At 44.7% G+C, this 15,829-nt stretch overlaps 1 protein-coding gene across 2 annotated transcripts in view; it reads right to left on the bottom strand.

The window, feature by feature from the left end:
• The window catches only part of ST6GAL2 (ST6 beta-galactoside alpha-2,6-sialyltransferase 2), a 185,943-nt gene that overhangs the window by 23,050 nt on the left and 147,064 nt on the right, over positions 1-15,829 (bottom strand). For both annotated transcript variants that reach the window (XM_063338718.1, XM_063338728.1), the window contains exons 2-3: positions 4,632-5,634; positions 158-255 (exon numbers count right to left, since the gene is read on the bottom strand). In XM_063338718.1, coding sequence (XP_063194788.1) covers positions 158-255; positions 4,632-5,577 — 1,044 coding nt within the window. In that variant the 5' untranslated portion in view covers positions 5,578-5,634. The remainder of the gene's footprint in view (positions 1-157; positions 256-4,631; positions 5,635-15,829) is intronic.

Here is a 15,829-nt window from a genome sequence, read left to right as displayed (position 1 = left end):
CATCCCTGTAAGGGAGAACTTCTACCTGCTCCACACCTTGACCGTTAAATGACTAGCTGTTTCACAGATTACCCAACACTTTTCTCAGAAGTTATTAATTTAATGTCATATCGTATGGAAGTGACATTGACTTGAATGCACAAAAGGAAGATCTTACCTGAGAGTTAATGATCCGCATGGTTGTTTTATTTCCAACATCTTTTTCATAGCCACGTGTTGGAGCAGAATTAAATCTTAGAACAGCATCGTGAGAATCTAGGGGCATAAATGAGGAGGTAAATTGTTTTTCTTAGTAATATAAAACAGTAAAATAAAAAAAAAAGATCTAATGTAAAACTTATTTCTCCTAATCTTGATATTCTAAGGATGATAAACATTCTACTGTGCGCAAACAAAAATCCTCTTGCATCTGCCATATGTTATTAACATTATTAAAATCCAGCGGAAAAAGAGTTCAGAATCATCTATTAATTTAGCTTGCAATACTTAAATGTTTCTCTTAATTGGATAAACTTAGTGTGGGAAGGTTATTAGTACACCAAGTACACACAATTGCTCGATATTTCTATTGCAAAATTTACAAAGAATTACTCCATGCAAAAGCATGTTAATTGCACATTTGAATGAATAACAATGCTTAACCATAAGCTTGTGCTTCACAGTATTTTATAATACTTGAAAATCTCAGACTACCCCAAACCTATTAGTCACGCCTATTCTCAAGGTCAGTACAAGTCCCTGTAGGGAAGTCAGCCCGCAAACCTGCTCACACACAGAAACCTGAGGAACCCTTGGTAGCAAAGATCTAACAGAGCTGAACTGTCAAAGTTTCCCCACGAGCTGTTGACCTCGGAGTCACGCAGAATAGAAAGCAGCTATAGGTCAAGTGTGGGTCAAGGGTAGACACTATGTGCAAGCCTCCGCTGGATAATCACCCTCCCAGTGCTTCTTTTAAGGGAATTTCAAAGCCCAAAAGGTGCGAGGAAGAGTAAAACGTTATATCCACTGTCCAGAAACACACTGTCTCTGTCCATGGCCCCCCATTTGGTATACTTTTGTCCCTTCTATTGATGGAAGCAGAGAATATGATCAGGCCAAAATGGGCATGTAATGCCTTAACCCACAGGTAGTTTATACAGCTGTTTATCTCTAGTCACTTGAAATGTGGTTGCCTGTAGCTCAAAAAAACGGAGGCAGCAGAAGTTTCCAAAGATAACCAACATGCTCCAATGGAGTTCAGGCCTGATCCCATCAAACTGGGATCTTTTGCCCTTTCACACCTTTACTCCACGCTTCTTGTACTCCAGACAAGAAAATGTTGTGTGACGTGAAGCTGGCAGCCCAATCTCAGCCATGCTTGCCTGCTTAAACATGTTGTGTCTGAAAAGACAGCTTTTTGCCAAATGCCTACCAAGCCCAACTCCTCAGAAGCCAAGAAGGAGCGGAGGCTTTTTCTATGTCCCTATGCAGGGACAACCCTAGTCTCAACACCTAGCCTTCATCTGCCTAAATATAAGCATCTTGATTGTGTAGGAGCTAGAGGACACAAAGTCAATAGAAGATCCAGGTACTCCACATTTTTGGAGAAGAAAAACAAAAGGTCCTTTATACCTGAAACCTGCTTATGAACTTAAGAACATAAATTTGGACCCGCATTTGACAACTTTTTGACAATCTGTTGACTGAGAACTGGGAATCAGGTCGGGAAATGGGAATTTTATGTCTCATAATTTGAGAGGCAGTGTGCTGCATTTCCAACGTTATTCATGCTGGTTCTTCATATCAAGAGTAAACACCTTTCCTTCACCATAAAATACATGATCAGGAAATAGAAACATAGAATCATAGAATCTTCATGGTTAGAAAGGACCTTTGAGATCATCGAGTCCAACCATACACACACAAAAAAAACCCCCACAACACACAAAAAAACCCCCTACAGCCTAACACTGATAACAGCTGATTTTAAGTCAACTGATTTTAATCTTATTAAGCATTGTGAGATAAACATTTTAAAGAGATAAGAAGTTTGGGGTTTGATCGCAGATCCCTTCCTGATGATGCCAAAATAACTGTGTCTCCCATTAAACTGCATGATCACGATGGGAGTCTTTGCTGTACTTGCACAGTATTTCCACGCCTAGTTTCATTCAGAAACAGTCCAAGGGGTGGGAGAGAGAAGGGCAAAAGGCAGAACACAAAATAACATTTCTGTCTGCATTTCTAATAGGAGCACAGAAGAGGGAGCTAAAGGCCTATCAAGAGAAAGGTCCTCTGCGGCTGCTCTCGTCTTTTTTTTTTTTTCTTTCGGGAGGATAAATAGTAAAAGCCTTTTGCCTGCAGCAACTTCATCAACCAAGGCTGTACAGCCCACGGCCCAAAAACCAGAACTCATCCCCAATGATGCTGAGTTTGCAGTGCGTATCAGAGGATACGGAGGAGCTCAGCACGGGTGCCAGGCACCACCAGAGCTGCCCGAGGTGCCTCCAAACTGGCAGGTCTGCTTGCATTTTCAACCAAGAGCTGGTAGTCCTGGTGCCAGCTTTGGGAGAGGATAGTCTTCTCCTAAAGCTGTGCATGCACAAGGAAAAACAGCATCTTGAACGGTCTGATCTTTCTCTTCCTGGTTGGACTCCTCACTTTTTCAAGGACTGGAGGGGAGGTGGAAAGGCGAGGCCAAGAGCTCAGCTGTAACACATCCTAGCTGGACTCTGCAGGGGAAGCATAACTTCTTCCCTATGGAAATAATAATACAAACAGATGCTGGAGCTTCCGTTTTCCATTTTAAATGGGAAACACTGGCACGATGTCTCCAGTATATCAGCACTTCCCAGGAGGGGCACTGACCACTAAGACCCATGGGTTTGCACCAGGCCCTTCTGGCGTGGTTGCAAGCAGTCAGTTGTTCCCCCCCCAGTTCTGGGCCAAATTCTCTGCTCGCTCACAACTACCTGACCACAGCCTGGAAGACACTTAGAAAAAAATCTTCTGTGACTCCTGCTGCCCCACGCTCTTTCCTGTACAACAGGTAGGAGGAGATCTGAAACTTCAGTGCAGGCCTTACCGAAGAGCACCTCTTCCCTTTAGGTGGCATCAGATGACGATTTCCAATTAAATCAAAAGCTATTCCTCAGAGAACAGCATGAGCTTTCTGTGCTGAGAGTGGTCACGAGAGAATGTGTACACACTGGAGCATTCAGGCACCAGGTACCACGTCAAGCACCAAAGCCCACACCTGGGCTGCACCTGAGTGTGCAAATATGTCACGGTGCACGCTGTAACATACAAATATATAAGCATGTCACAGTGTGCCATTCAATCTCCAGTACAGCATTAATCTGTACCAGTGTAAATTGGGTGTACTGGGGAGCAGCGACACAAGATGATTTTGTTTCAGCCAAGTTCAGGGAGGAACTGTTTAGCTATTTCACCCCAAAGATGTCTACATCAGTGGGGCCTCCAGTGAAATTGGGGGTTACCCGGGTGTGATTTTAGCTGCAGGCTGGCCAGGCCAGGCACCCGTGCTGTGCTGGAAGCCTATTGGAGTAGTTTGATAATGATAGCAGCTCTAATATATCCCAGAGATTTAAAGGAAACCCATCTGTGTCAAAGAGATGATACAGTGCAATGAAGCAGGTATTGGGATGTGAAGTCCTGGAAGATGGGAGGATTAATGAGTGCACATCAAAAGGTTTTTATAGAGACCTGAAGGAGATAACTCTTCTTGCTCCAGAAGCAAGTTTGAGACATGCATTTCATCCTTCTTTCATAGCTCTTAGCATACTGCACATGTACTACTAAAATGAAGAACTACTGAGATGTTAAAATGAGTAGTAATACTTATTTTGGGGGAAAGAAAAAAAAAAACAACCCACACCAAAAAACCTGACCTGGATTAGTTATATGGCTCCACAATCCTTTTCTGAACAACTACCACAAAACTCCCACCTTTGAGTGGGGAATTCTGTGTAACGCTGACATCTCAGAACATCCGTAACCTCACTGACTCAGCGCAGCAATGGAAAAATGAATGGGAGGAGATACTTCAACTCATTTAAATTCACCCTTGGAAAAGAGGTCAGGGGACTTGACCTCAGCACATGAGGCTTCTCAAGGGTCTGAATTCTCTGTGTCTGAACTCGAAACATGCAAGAGATGAAAAGGATGCTCTACTGGTTCTTGGCATGGAGACAAAGTTCAGTCTGGCATAGCAACACCACAAGCAGTTTCTCTGTGAGCCACCACAAAACATGGACAGGTACAATAAAGCTTTGCAGAATAAAACCTGAACATGGCTCTAATCTGCTGAAGAAATAAGCACATGTTGCAGCAAAATGTCAAATATGGCAGATGTGATAAAACCAGTGCCTCCTTTATATTTTATAGCTGCAATATGATAAGAAGGCATCACTGTTTTCTTTGAATCAAATTATGACTTCAGGCCTGATGTTCCATTCAGTCATATTGTCCTGAAAGGGGACAGCTTCACTGAAGTCCAAAAGCTCACACTTATGTAAGAGAGAACAACCAGCTTTACAGACCTATGCTTGGGAAGAACGGACCCTTTGAAAGACAAACATGAATACACACATGTACACATACATGCACATGAACAGATGCATTTCACCCACCTATTTCATCCCCTAGAGAGGAGTTCAGTATTGCACCAGCAGACATAACTACGGCACAGCTCCCAAAACCATGTGTATACAATTTGCCCAGTGGAATTTGGGGAACGTGCTTTTCCCATCCAAGAGTGGAGAAGGGAGCCTCCTTGCCATCTATTGTTTTCACATTCACCCTTTCTTTTAGCTCGCAGAATAGCTGGTCTCCTGTCAACTTGGAGTTTCGTTTCCCCTTGAACCGCACCCCATGCTTATTGGTGCTCAAATAATCTTTCATCGCCTTCTGCAGTCGAGGGTTTAGCATCTTGGAAGAGACATCCCCTTTCCAAAGCTTGTAAAGAAAGGATTTCGACATTGTGGGATATAGCCCATCCCAGTCATCAGATTCGTCAAGCAGCTGGCTTCTCCTATGCTTTATGCTCCTCCTCCTCATTCTTCTCTGATGGCTCCAGTTGTTCTGTAAAATATTTACTTTTGGATTATCCTCATCAGCTGAGATGAATTTTGCTATCTCTTGTAGGTGGTTGTGTGGCCGAGGCTGACCAGCAGCAAATAAATAATCGTCATTCACTTGGTAGAAAGCGCTTTTTGATTTTCTTCCTACCTGGGATGGAAAAAGTTCATCTTCATTCCTAAAGGCATCTTCCAAATCAGTCCATTTCTTAATACTTCCAGTCCCCGATTTAAATGTACCTAAGAGATCTTCATTAAGAAGTACCTCGTTCCCGTCGATGGTTTCAGAGAATGATGGATCATGTATGGCTCCCATGATGACTCTCTGCTTGCCCTGAAGGGGCAGAAGCCTCTTAGTTTCAATGTAAGAAAAGGAACTGGGAACCGGTTCAGCAGTGTTGCTATCTGTGAAATAGATGAATATCACCAGGAAAAGCAGACCCCATGCAAAGATCCCAAACAGCATGAGTTGTTTCCACTGCTTCAAGTTCGGTTTCATGGCAATGCCTTTACCAGCTCCTCTGTGCCTTGAAGTATTGGTGAAGGAAAATGAAACCTGGAAAGAACGTCAAATATTAATCAAGAATGGCTCTAAAAATAGATACATTTCAGAAATATCTTAACACGCTTTGATAGAAGGCGCAGAATTAATCTCCAAGCTGTAGCACGGAGGATTCAGAAGCAGAAACAAACTCCAGAGCCTGCAGACACTGTAGGAGTGACACGCTTTGGCTGTAACCACACAGTGACAGCTGCTAGCTACAAAAGAAGCTGGTGGCCAGTTTCTACAGTAACACTGGATCCTGCCTTCGGGGAGATCATGTGCCTGCCTGCCTCTGCTATACAGGGTGTAGCAAATACAGGGCAAAAACATATAGCTTTTGCTATACAGAGCAAAAGCAAAACCACTGCCTGGCTGTATGCGCAGTGGGGACAATATCATCCGTCTTCGCTTCTGCCACTGCAAGTCCTCAGGCAGTGGGACTGCCAGCAAGCCTGTCCCCAAAGGGACCAGGCAGGGAGCACAAACTCTCAGCTGGACAGCCCTCCTCTGCCCCCTGCCCCGGAAAGACAGTGCTCTGTGGATATATATCCTCGAGGGGGAGCAGGGAAGAGCACCACACTGTTGGGTTGGAGGGGAGCCTTTTCTTTTCCTCAGCTGGTATGAACTGGCACAGCGTCAGTGGGCCACATCATTTGCTGGGGAGTGCAGCCCAGGATCAGACCCAAATGAGAGCGCGACTGTTGTGGCTCTGCTACGGATGCTCCACGCACAGCGAGGTGGCACGAAGGAGTTCTGCACGTCAAGGTGTGAGGGGTTTGCATTTTCCAAATAGGGGGATGGATGGCACAACTAACTAAATACATGCCTTTAGGATAATGCAAGAGATTTACATAAAGGAGGTGGTTTGGGAATGTCACACCTAGACTTGGAAATCTGTGCTCTACTAATACCTGGGGATTTTGGACAGCTTTGTGCATTACTGAAGGGATGCATGGTCCAAAACAAAATAAAGTCTGACTGAGGGGGCTGTGTTCCAAGGAAAATACGCTAACACACTGCCGGACCATCATGCACACTATGCCCTTACACGAACTCAGTTGCTTCATCAAGTGGTGTGGGCATCGGTGGCAAACCTGGCTGAAGAAAGTTCAGCCATACCTTATATCCCTTGTCGTTCACCTCCCTGAACCATAGTTACTGTCAGCCTCAGTTGCTACAGCGCAATGTAACTCAGGGTACTGCTTAGTGACAGATCACTTACCTGATCTGGATTAAAAATAAACCCCTTCTTCTGGAGTTTTGTTTCTAACCCCATTTGTTTCAATGACCGCTTAATAGTGGGACTTAAGAGCCACTTGTACCAGCCAGCTGCGATCACAAAAGGGAAAAACGGAGCCGGGGCCAGCTTGGGTTTCATTAACAGCTTGCGCCTCAGGAGCCACCATCTCATCACACCGCATCCGCACAGCACACACAGCTGACACACCTCTGATAACATGCCGCCTGCTTATACCTGACCACCAGGAGGGACCAAAACCAGAGTCACCAGACACTATTACCCTTCCCCAAGCTGCTGAACTACATCAAAGCTAAGCGCAAAGTTTAGACCGAAGCTGTAACTACGGCTGTGTTTTCACATCTAAAAGAGTGGTGTGAAGCGTTCTCCTCTCTGTCCCTCCTTCCTGCACCGTGCCTCCGCCGCCACCAGCACCCCTGTGTACAGAGCCGGCATATTACAAACTGGACCAGTAAACTGATACAGCAGGGGGTTAGTGTGTTGAAATATATGTTAGCGAGGGTTTTTTGTTTGGTTTGGTTTGTGTTTTTTTTAAACTGGGTCAGCCCTTTTATCCCCTTCAGTGTGGTCACACATCCAGTTGTTTCAGCAGAAACGAGGAGATTGCCCACCACAATGCAGAGGCGAGAACAAACCGCAGGTGGTATTAGCAGGGATAGTTCAGGCTAGCATTTCTGCTGACCTCCTGGGAATGCGAGGCCACAGCATTGCATTTCCAAACACAGCTTATTTTAATGATCTAGACAAAGCCTAGAACATTAGAAACAGCATGCTGACTTTGGGACTCGAGGCAGCGTCCAAACAGAGAGAGAGGATTCACATCACACTTGGATGACCAAATTCCACTGCAAACACATTCCATTTCTAATACACTGGGGAAAAAAAAAAAAACCAAAACATTCACGAGTGCGATAACCCTGTGCTCCACACACGTTTGGCTTGGCTCGCAGAAACCACATGGAAAAAAAGCTATTACTCCAACTGACCCATTTCCTACTCGCTCTCTGCTGCTGCTGCAAGATTGCTCTCTGCAGCACCTCGACGCTCCCCCCAACCCTTTCCAATTTTAGATCACTACAGGCCACGTCCCGGGGGAGTCGACTGACAGCATGTGACTGTTGTGCAACTTCGGTCTGCCCTAAAGTTATTGCAACCTGCCCACTCCTCAGTGTTCAGATGGTTTGCATTTTTAAATCAGCATTCTTCACCCGTCTGAACTGCTTTCATCCCTTTTTATCATTTTCCCTGCTGTGTTTCCCCAGCACTTTTCAACACGTGGCTTCCAAACCACTGCGTAAGTTAGACTTTGCTCAGTCAGATGTTTCTCCTGCTGAATATACACTTCTTACAGGATCCGCAAAGGAAGCATCTTGCAGAATCTTTTTAACAGAGAAGCTTGCAGGAAGTTGAAGCTATAAAGGAAGAGGTCACTAATATTTTCCACTGAGTCACGTAACAAGTACAAACACAATTTAAACATAATCCATAAGAAAATCTCACTTTTTTCTCAATTTTTTCCAAGCTTTGTTCTATCTTATAACGAGAAGGTGGTAAGAAATAGAAAGGGTTTAGTCTTAACTCAGGTGTGAGTCTACGGAAGTTTCTAATTGTCTGTGATCACATGTGCTTGGTGCAGCAGACTGCCTCAGCACGAAGAATTAGTCTGGACTCCTAAATTTTATATTCGGGTTACAATCTGAAAAAAAGAATGAGTTGCATTATTAATTATTTTTAAATCAAAGCAAATGAATTTTTTTCCCCCCTAACACTCAGGTCAGAAAGCACGCTCGCCTTGGTCATTGTGCACACAGGAGCATGCACACGATTACCTTTTTCGTGCAGCAAAGAAATGAACTGTGTAAAACAAAAAAATTAGCATACAGCAGTATTTCTGTCAACACTGGAAGCAAAAGGAGAGGCACCAGTGAGAATAAATCCCAAAACTTTACACATTAACTACTGCAGAAGCTTATCTACAATCCCTTGTTGCAAGAGGGGCCTCAAAAAGGATACTCAAATCTCTTGAAGACCGGAGCTATGCAGGCAAATCTCTGTGCTGCTTTAATGTTTTTTTCCTCACAAGAAAAGCCTTGTCCTCCAGCAGTACAGCTGAGCTGGAAGCAAATTCAAGGTCATTACTGTATTAGTTGCACGAGGACCTCTACAACCTCACAGGATCTTGAAGGCTGCGTGTGGAAAGCCGCAGTAAGGCCAGAGAAATATCCGTTTATCTTTTCTCCCTCTGCACTAACCATGCGGTCCTCTCCCCCTCAGCCCCTGCAGCTTCTCACAACTCACGGTCCCCCGGCTTTGGGAAGGTCTGGGAGGAGAGGGCAGCCCCTCCACAGGCTTCCCACCCCCCGCTGGCAGCAGAACCCTCTGCTGCTCACTGGGGAATGAATCTCCCTCGGTACCACCTGGGGATGTGCTTGGGCTCATGCCCTGTGGTCCTGAAGGAAGCGCAGCTCAACTGCAAAGAGAAAAACATTTGTGTAGGAAACCAGAAATTATGATCGTAACGAATTACACTATCTAAATAAAGCAAAACAGGTGGTTTCATAGATGTAATTATTGAAGTCCACTGGACGCTTCAGGAAGAAACTTCCACCCCTCTCATCTGTGCTCATCATACAGCTTTCAAACTGCCAAAGCAATTCCACACAACTTTTCAAATTACCATTAATGTTGCTTATTGTCTCCAACTTCACCACCCCTGCTGCAATAATCCTCCCCTACTTACAAACAACGAGACTGCCTGAGTCAAAGCTCCAGCTAAGGAGGACCAGAGGAGCAAGTCCGCACCTGGGGAAAGCCACCAAGACTTAACCCAACGCAGGTTACTGTTCAGCAGAAGTAATAAAGCTTGTTTGCAGCTGATGATCTCATTTTGCTACATATCTCCTATCTGATGGGCTTTTTCAATCATTAACTGATTTAAGCTCCAAGCACCATATGGAGAGGGGCCGCCTTCTTACCCAGACACGTCATTTGCATCAAAGCCATGGAAAGCATGAGGCAAGGTACAAACCGGTGAAGTGGGCAGAAAGGGGAGACTTATTTATTTGCTTAATAGAAGTACCAGCAGCAGCTATGAAAAAGAAAGGCAAACCCCAAGGGGATCTTTGAAGGATCCCAGGAAATAAAGCCAATTCCCCAGTGGAAATTGAAGGCCGATTTTCCAAAAGCAGCATCCATTTATGGGAAATTTCATTTCGCTGCGCTAAGATGCAAGAAACCAATGTGTTCCCCCTCCCCTTCTATAGCCCATTGTTTTGCAACAAGGAGCACTTTTAATTTTTCTGAAGTAGGCCTCCTGACTATTTCTTAAATGAGAAGAGATGGACGAGGGAGATTTTTATTCTTTTTCATTCCTTTGAAACATTCCTCCCTTTCAACACTGTCTATTGTTAAATTAATTTGTACAGACCCCAGCAGCTCAGAGGTCAGGACGGTTCAAGTTGATGTCCTAAGCTGCGCACTGTTATGTTAAACAGGGTTTTTCTTGGCTGCAGCTTTGCAGCAAGAAGGTCACCTCGGGGTTATGTGGGGTAGCAAATGTTAGCAGTGGGCAACCGTTCCCAAAGGGCTGGGAATCGGACCAGGGTTTATATGATGGAAAGCTTAGGCGGCCTGAACAGATAGCAAATGCTCCTTTGGTTGCTTCATCTCTTAGTCAGCTAATTCCAGGGTATTAAGAAACCTCTGGCATAGGGCAAGACAGCTGGAGGCTGCGTTTCCAGGGTGGGGAAACACACTCACCCTCTCATGTGGGAAGTGCCAAATTGGTTTTGCATTATCACATAATTTCTGCGGCGCAAGCCATACAGTAGGCAGCAACAGACAGGCAAGCCTGTGGGGAGTGGTGACTGCCAAAAGATGTATATTAGTCTGTTGATGGCCTGGGCACTTGTCTTATTGGTTGTGATTAGGCCTCCTAATTAATGAATCTCTTTTGGACAACTTCCTTGTTAGGCCCAATAAATCTGGCTCCTTCCTTCAATGTTATTTTCAGAGGAGTAAAGCTGCATTCAGCATTATTTGTGGCAACATAAGGGAATGTCTTCTGAAACAAAAGAACAAACATCCAAACAACTCAGAAGCAGGATTTTTTTAATTTTTCTTTTTTTCAGTATTGCTCTGTGGCTTCTTAACCCACATTTAGTTATCTTCTTAGGGAAGTCTCCTTGGGAGGTATGATGGTACTGCTAACCTGAATCACCCTTTAAACGCGAGTCAAGCGTCTCAAGACAGGGCATTTGGGAAGTGGGAGTCTCAGGTTCTTGTTTGCTTCTGGGGATGCAGGCAGGCAGCATGCCTGTTCTCAGCTTCTCTGATAAAACCTAGGATTTCAAGTTAAAGTGGGTGGAGGTAGAGTGGCTTTTTTTTTTTTTTAATTATTTTTTATTTTTACTAATGACCCATTTCCAGGAGCTCAGGCTGGAAGAAAATTACCAAATATAGTGAGACTTGCAGTAAAACTCACTCGAGCTGGCAACCCGGCAGCTGGAGAAATGCTCAGTGGGGCTGCTGCCAAGGAACGTGTCCTAGATTATTCTGTAGGAGCATGGGGGCTTAGATGCATAAATCTCCAGGCTTTAGTGGGAGGTCAAAGCTATCTTCTACGCATCTGATACCCACTCTCCGCGCTCCATCATCAAGTTCAAGCTGCCTGGCATGGAAGCCAGCTATCACTTTCCTACAGCCCACAGTGCCGCCTGCACAGCCCAGAGACCACATACAGGTTACAGGAGTGTGGGCTGACAGGAGAGAAGTAAAAATAACCATACCAGCTCTTAGCCTTCACATGCAGGCTTTCCCACTGCCAATGGAAACGTTCATCACAGCATCAAGGGCCAGGGAAAAGTTGGCTTCGCAGTGACTGACTGCACCTCTCAGGTCAACCTCCGCCTACCCAGCTTGCAGCATCTTTTCTCAGGAGCCATGACAGCGGCTCTTACTCACATACACACCGGGATTCAACACTCCCGCCAGAATTTCCTCCCAAGCTTCAGGTCAGGGGAGGCAACGCAACCTCTTTGTCTTTTACAGACTGGTTACGAGCCGACCACAGTCTTGTTCCCGTAACCGAGGGTTTCTATAGGAAAACTACTGCATATGACTGCATGTGAAATCCAGCACAACTTCAGTGTAAATCACTTCCAGACTCTTCAATCCAAACTACAAAGGGGCAGAAGTGTCACATAGTTGTGCTGAAAATAAGCAATTTTCACAACATAACTCAACTCAGCCCTTACAGCCTCTCAAGGAGCCCCTCACATAGCCATGTACTACCTGCACTCAGCCTCACCTACTTCTGGCCCCCTTTTTTTGCTATCTGCTCTTGCCATACCTCTGCTGTGCCCTGGCCCTGTTCACACCAAGATACAAAGGTTTGAGGCTTGCTTCGAGTCACAGCAAATGTCAGCAGTGCTTGGTTCTCCTGTGGGACATGGGTGCAGAAACCACCACTTTGGCCATAATCCCTAGCATTTCCTCGCACACAAATAGTAGAGAAGCAGCTAAGGTACCTTTACTGCCCTTGCAGAACTACCAGTTGGCTGTTTTGAACGGGTTTTGGTCACATTTCAGCTGTCACAACGCTGCCTCTTGATCCAAGCACCAGGGAAAAAAAAAAAATAAACCCCTATATCTACATCAGTATAAATCCACTGCAAATATCCAAAGAGACTGGCAAGTCACTTATCCAAAGTGAAATTCAGAATGCCACTGGACAATGACGGCGGGATCCAGCTTTGCACAAACCCCATCCCAGCTGGCCGCACTCTCACACCTCAGTAGTTCTTACTTGCGCATCCTCCGTTCACACATAACCACCTTATTAATGTATTCACTTTTATTGCCGAGGTGAGGTCAATGAGGAGGAAGCGAGCACGCCACATAGGGAGGAAGGCGCAAGGGCTGGGGGAGGCTGGTCCGGGCGGGAAGGAAGCCTGGCTGCAGAGCAGCGTGGAGAGGCAGGAAGGCAGGGGCGAGCGGCAGAGAGACTGAGGAGAAACCATGCCCAAAGAGCAAAACACCACCTGCCAGAGGTTGGGACACCCGAGAGGGGGGAGAGCTGGAAGAAAAAACTTCCTCCCACCAGAATGATCACATCCTTCCCTCTGATGACCTCCTTCCATCTGGGAAAACACCGAGTGGTCCCTGCTCCTGCCGAGGGCAGGCTCTGGCCCAAAGCATCCTACCTATTTCTTCAAGCAACCCATGAGAAAGAAGCCGCCAGGCTCCTGTAACAGATGGGTGGTCTGGGAGAGCAGCAGGACCCACGCTGTGCCTTTCCCTCTTCCTTCTGGGCAGCCCTTCCCAGGTCAATGTGCTGCTTCCTGCCATCCCCCTGTGCGGGAAAGGGGACCCCGGGGGGGGTGCACCAATGGCGCCCCTCGCAGGTGGGGCACGGCCCTTGCTCTGCTCCCACCCTGTGCACCAGGACACCCTCCGACTGAGTTTTGCAGTGCATTAATATTCAAAATAGCTGCACCTATTTTCCCCTCTTTTACCCTGTGAATGTCAAGTCACTTCACACCTCATGCAGAGATGCTCCAAAGTACGGGCACGGTTTGGTGCCTGAAGACCCACAGCACAAGCAGGAGTTACTGCCCATCATAAGCACAGCCTGGCTTTCCATGGGACTGATCCTTCCCCGCCCACAGGAGGAGGTTTTAATCCCTCTCCCCTTGCAAAAGCGCAGTTCAGGAGCAGCCCATGCCTATGTTCTGATGTCACGTGTAGCTGAACATGATGGCAGGAATCTCTTAATGCCCCCCAAAAAAGAGAGAGAGATGCAGAGAAATGGATAGTCTACTCAGTGTCTAATAAAGCATAAGAAAAAAAAAAAAACCCAGCCAACACACACAACTGTATTTTGTTCCCCTCCCTCTTTTTAAGGGACAGCTTTTGATATCGTACTTGCAAAAACACATAATTCAAAAAAGGAAGGAAGTGCTTTGAGGGTTTTTTATTTAAAGCTTGACAGGATAAACGAATCACAGTCTCATTAAATCACACAAATCTCAGGCTGCACACAAGACTAAACCACGAGAAATAGGACGTTACAAATCCTCATGCAGTTCTACACTTCCAGCACAACAGCTCATTTTATTTCTGCTCTTGGCAAGGTTAGAATAAAAGGCTTCTTTTCTTTGCTCCATAAATGTTTTTAGATGCTATATTACTTGAACTTAACACAGCAGTAATTGCACTGAAAAAGGGCAATCTGAATTGCTTCCTGAAAGAAGGAAGCGTTTATACTAACACGCGCGTGAACAGAGAGCGCAGTTACAAAAGGTCTGTTTCAATCCTATCACAAAAAACTTGACCAAACTCACAAACTCTTCCAGGCAGAAAGGGTTGGAGGATTTTGATTTTCCACTCTAAAGCAACAACGTTTCCGAGATATACTGATTATCCATATCTCATGATTATCCATATCTCATTATAGCAGTAAATTTTACATCTGCAGAGTACGTTTCTGCTGTATGTTCCAATAAAGCAAGTCCTATAGGCACCGTGTTTTGCTTTGCTTTTTCTTACTAACTTTTTCTATTAGAATCTACTTCGTCTTTTTACATTTGTTCCAGAAAGCATGCAAGCCCTTGTTTTAAAACTCTAAAAAAGAACAATAGTAAATAAATTGTTCCTTATTTCTCAGCTTTATCTCAGTGCCAATTCTTACTCGTTTATGTTAGCAGCATAATTGTAAGAGAGCATTTAGAAAATTATCATTGCTAATGTCTCCTTCCTATACACTCATATACATACATACAAGACACATGCCTTCTGTAGGCTTATTTGCTCTAGGCTAAAAGCTTGAATGAAGAGTTTCACCCTGAAAGAATGCCTGCCAAACTGAAGGATGAAGTCAGTTTAGCCCTTGTTACATTACAAATACAATTCAAAATTGAAGTTTCCTGGACTGGAATGATTTTTTCCCTCTTTTTTGTATATTTTAATACTTAACATGACTATGCTGATGATAAGCCAACCTACACTAGCTGGGATGTTTTGTTTGGCTTCATAAAGCAAAATAAAGTGGTATTAGTATTTAAGTTCTTTATTTTTCTTTTCTTTTTCTCCTCCATTCTGGCACTGTTTTATGCATGGCTCAGGGCGGTATTAGTTTAAACTATGACTAGATCAACAGAAACCTCTTCTGTGGGGGATACAGCTGTTTGTAACCTGACACAAACCACTAAAACCTGAATCCTACCTGTCTGGAAATGTTGCAGGGAAACAGGATCTGTAAGAACTACCATCATGAAACCAGTATGAGGAATAGTGACAATGAAATCAACGTTGTTGGTTGGATTCTTCATAGCTTTCCCCTTTGTGCAGTCATTAGTGCCCATGAGCAGCGCACAAGAAATTCTCTCTGCCAGAGCTGGCCATTCACTCTCTACAAGTACAAATAACTTTACAAGGTGGAAGGTAGCAGAAAAAAATTTAGGGTCTCTGAAAGCTCCGACACCATTAAAACAGTGAGAAACTGAGGTGAGAGGGAAGACAGAGACAGCTAATTTGCAAGATTATTTGCATTAGTTGTTTTTGTTACAGAAGTTGAAACGGCAGGATAAGATTCTGAGCCCATCCTTAATGGATACAACTGTGAAATTACCATTTGATGCTAATTTTCACCACCATAAGAGACAATGGAATCTAAAACCTTGTATTTTGAGATCTACAGGCTACTACAGGTGAATCTACGAAAGAGTAAATGGTTTTCTTACTAAGATACTTGGGAGAGGTTGTTGCCATGCCTTTACCTCAAGAGGAAAGTCTCCATTTAAACACTGTCTTTGAAGTCTGAAGCTAATCAGTATACATGTAATACATTCCCTTCCTTCAATTCTTCAGCAGGTGGGATTCTCAAAATTTTAATTAAAATATTTGTTAGTATTTCAAATGCTGGCTACGTCCTATTTTTTGGTTTTCAGC

The sequence above is a fragment of the Chroicocephalus ridibundus genome, chromosome 1 (assembly GCF_963924245.1).
Source record: "Chroicocephalus ridibundus chromosome 1, bChrRid1.1, whole genome shotgun sequence".
NCBI lineage: Eukaryota > Metazoa > Chordata > Aves > Charadriiformes > Laridae > Chroicocephalus > Chroicocephalus ridibundus.
Note: the sequence above shows the minus strand (reverse complement) of the source record. Positions and strands in the feature narration are given on the sequence as shown.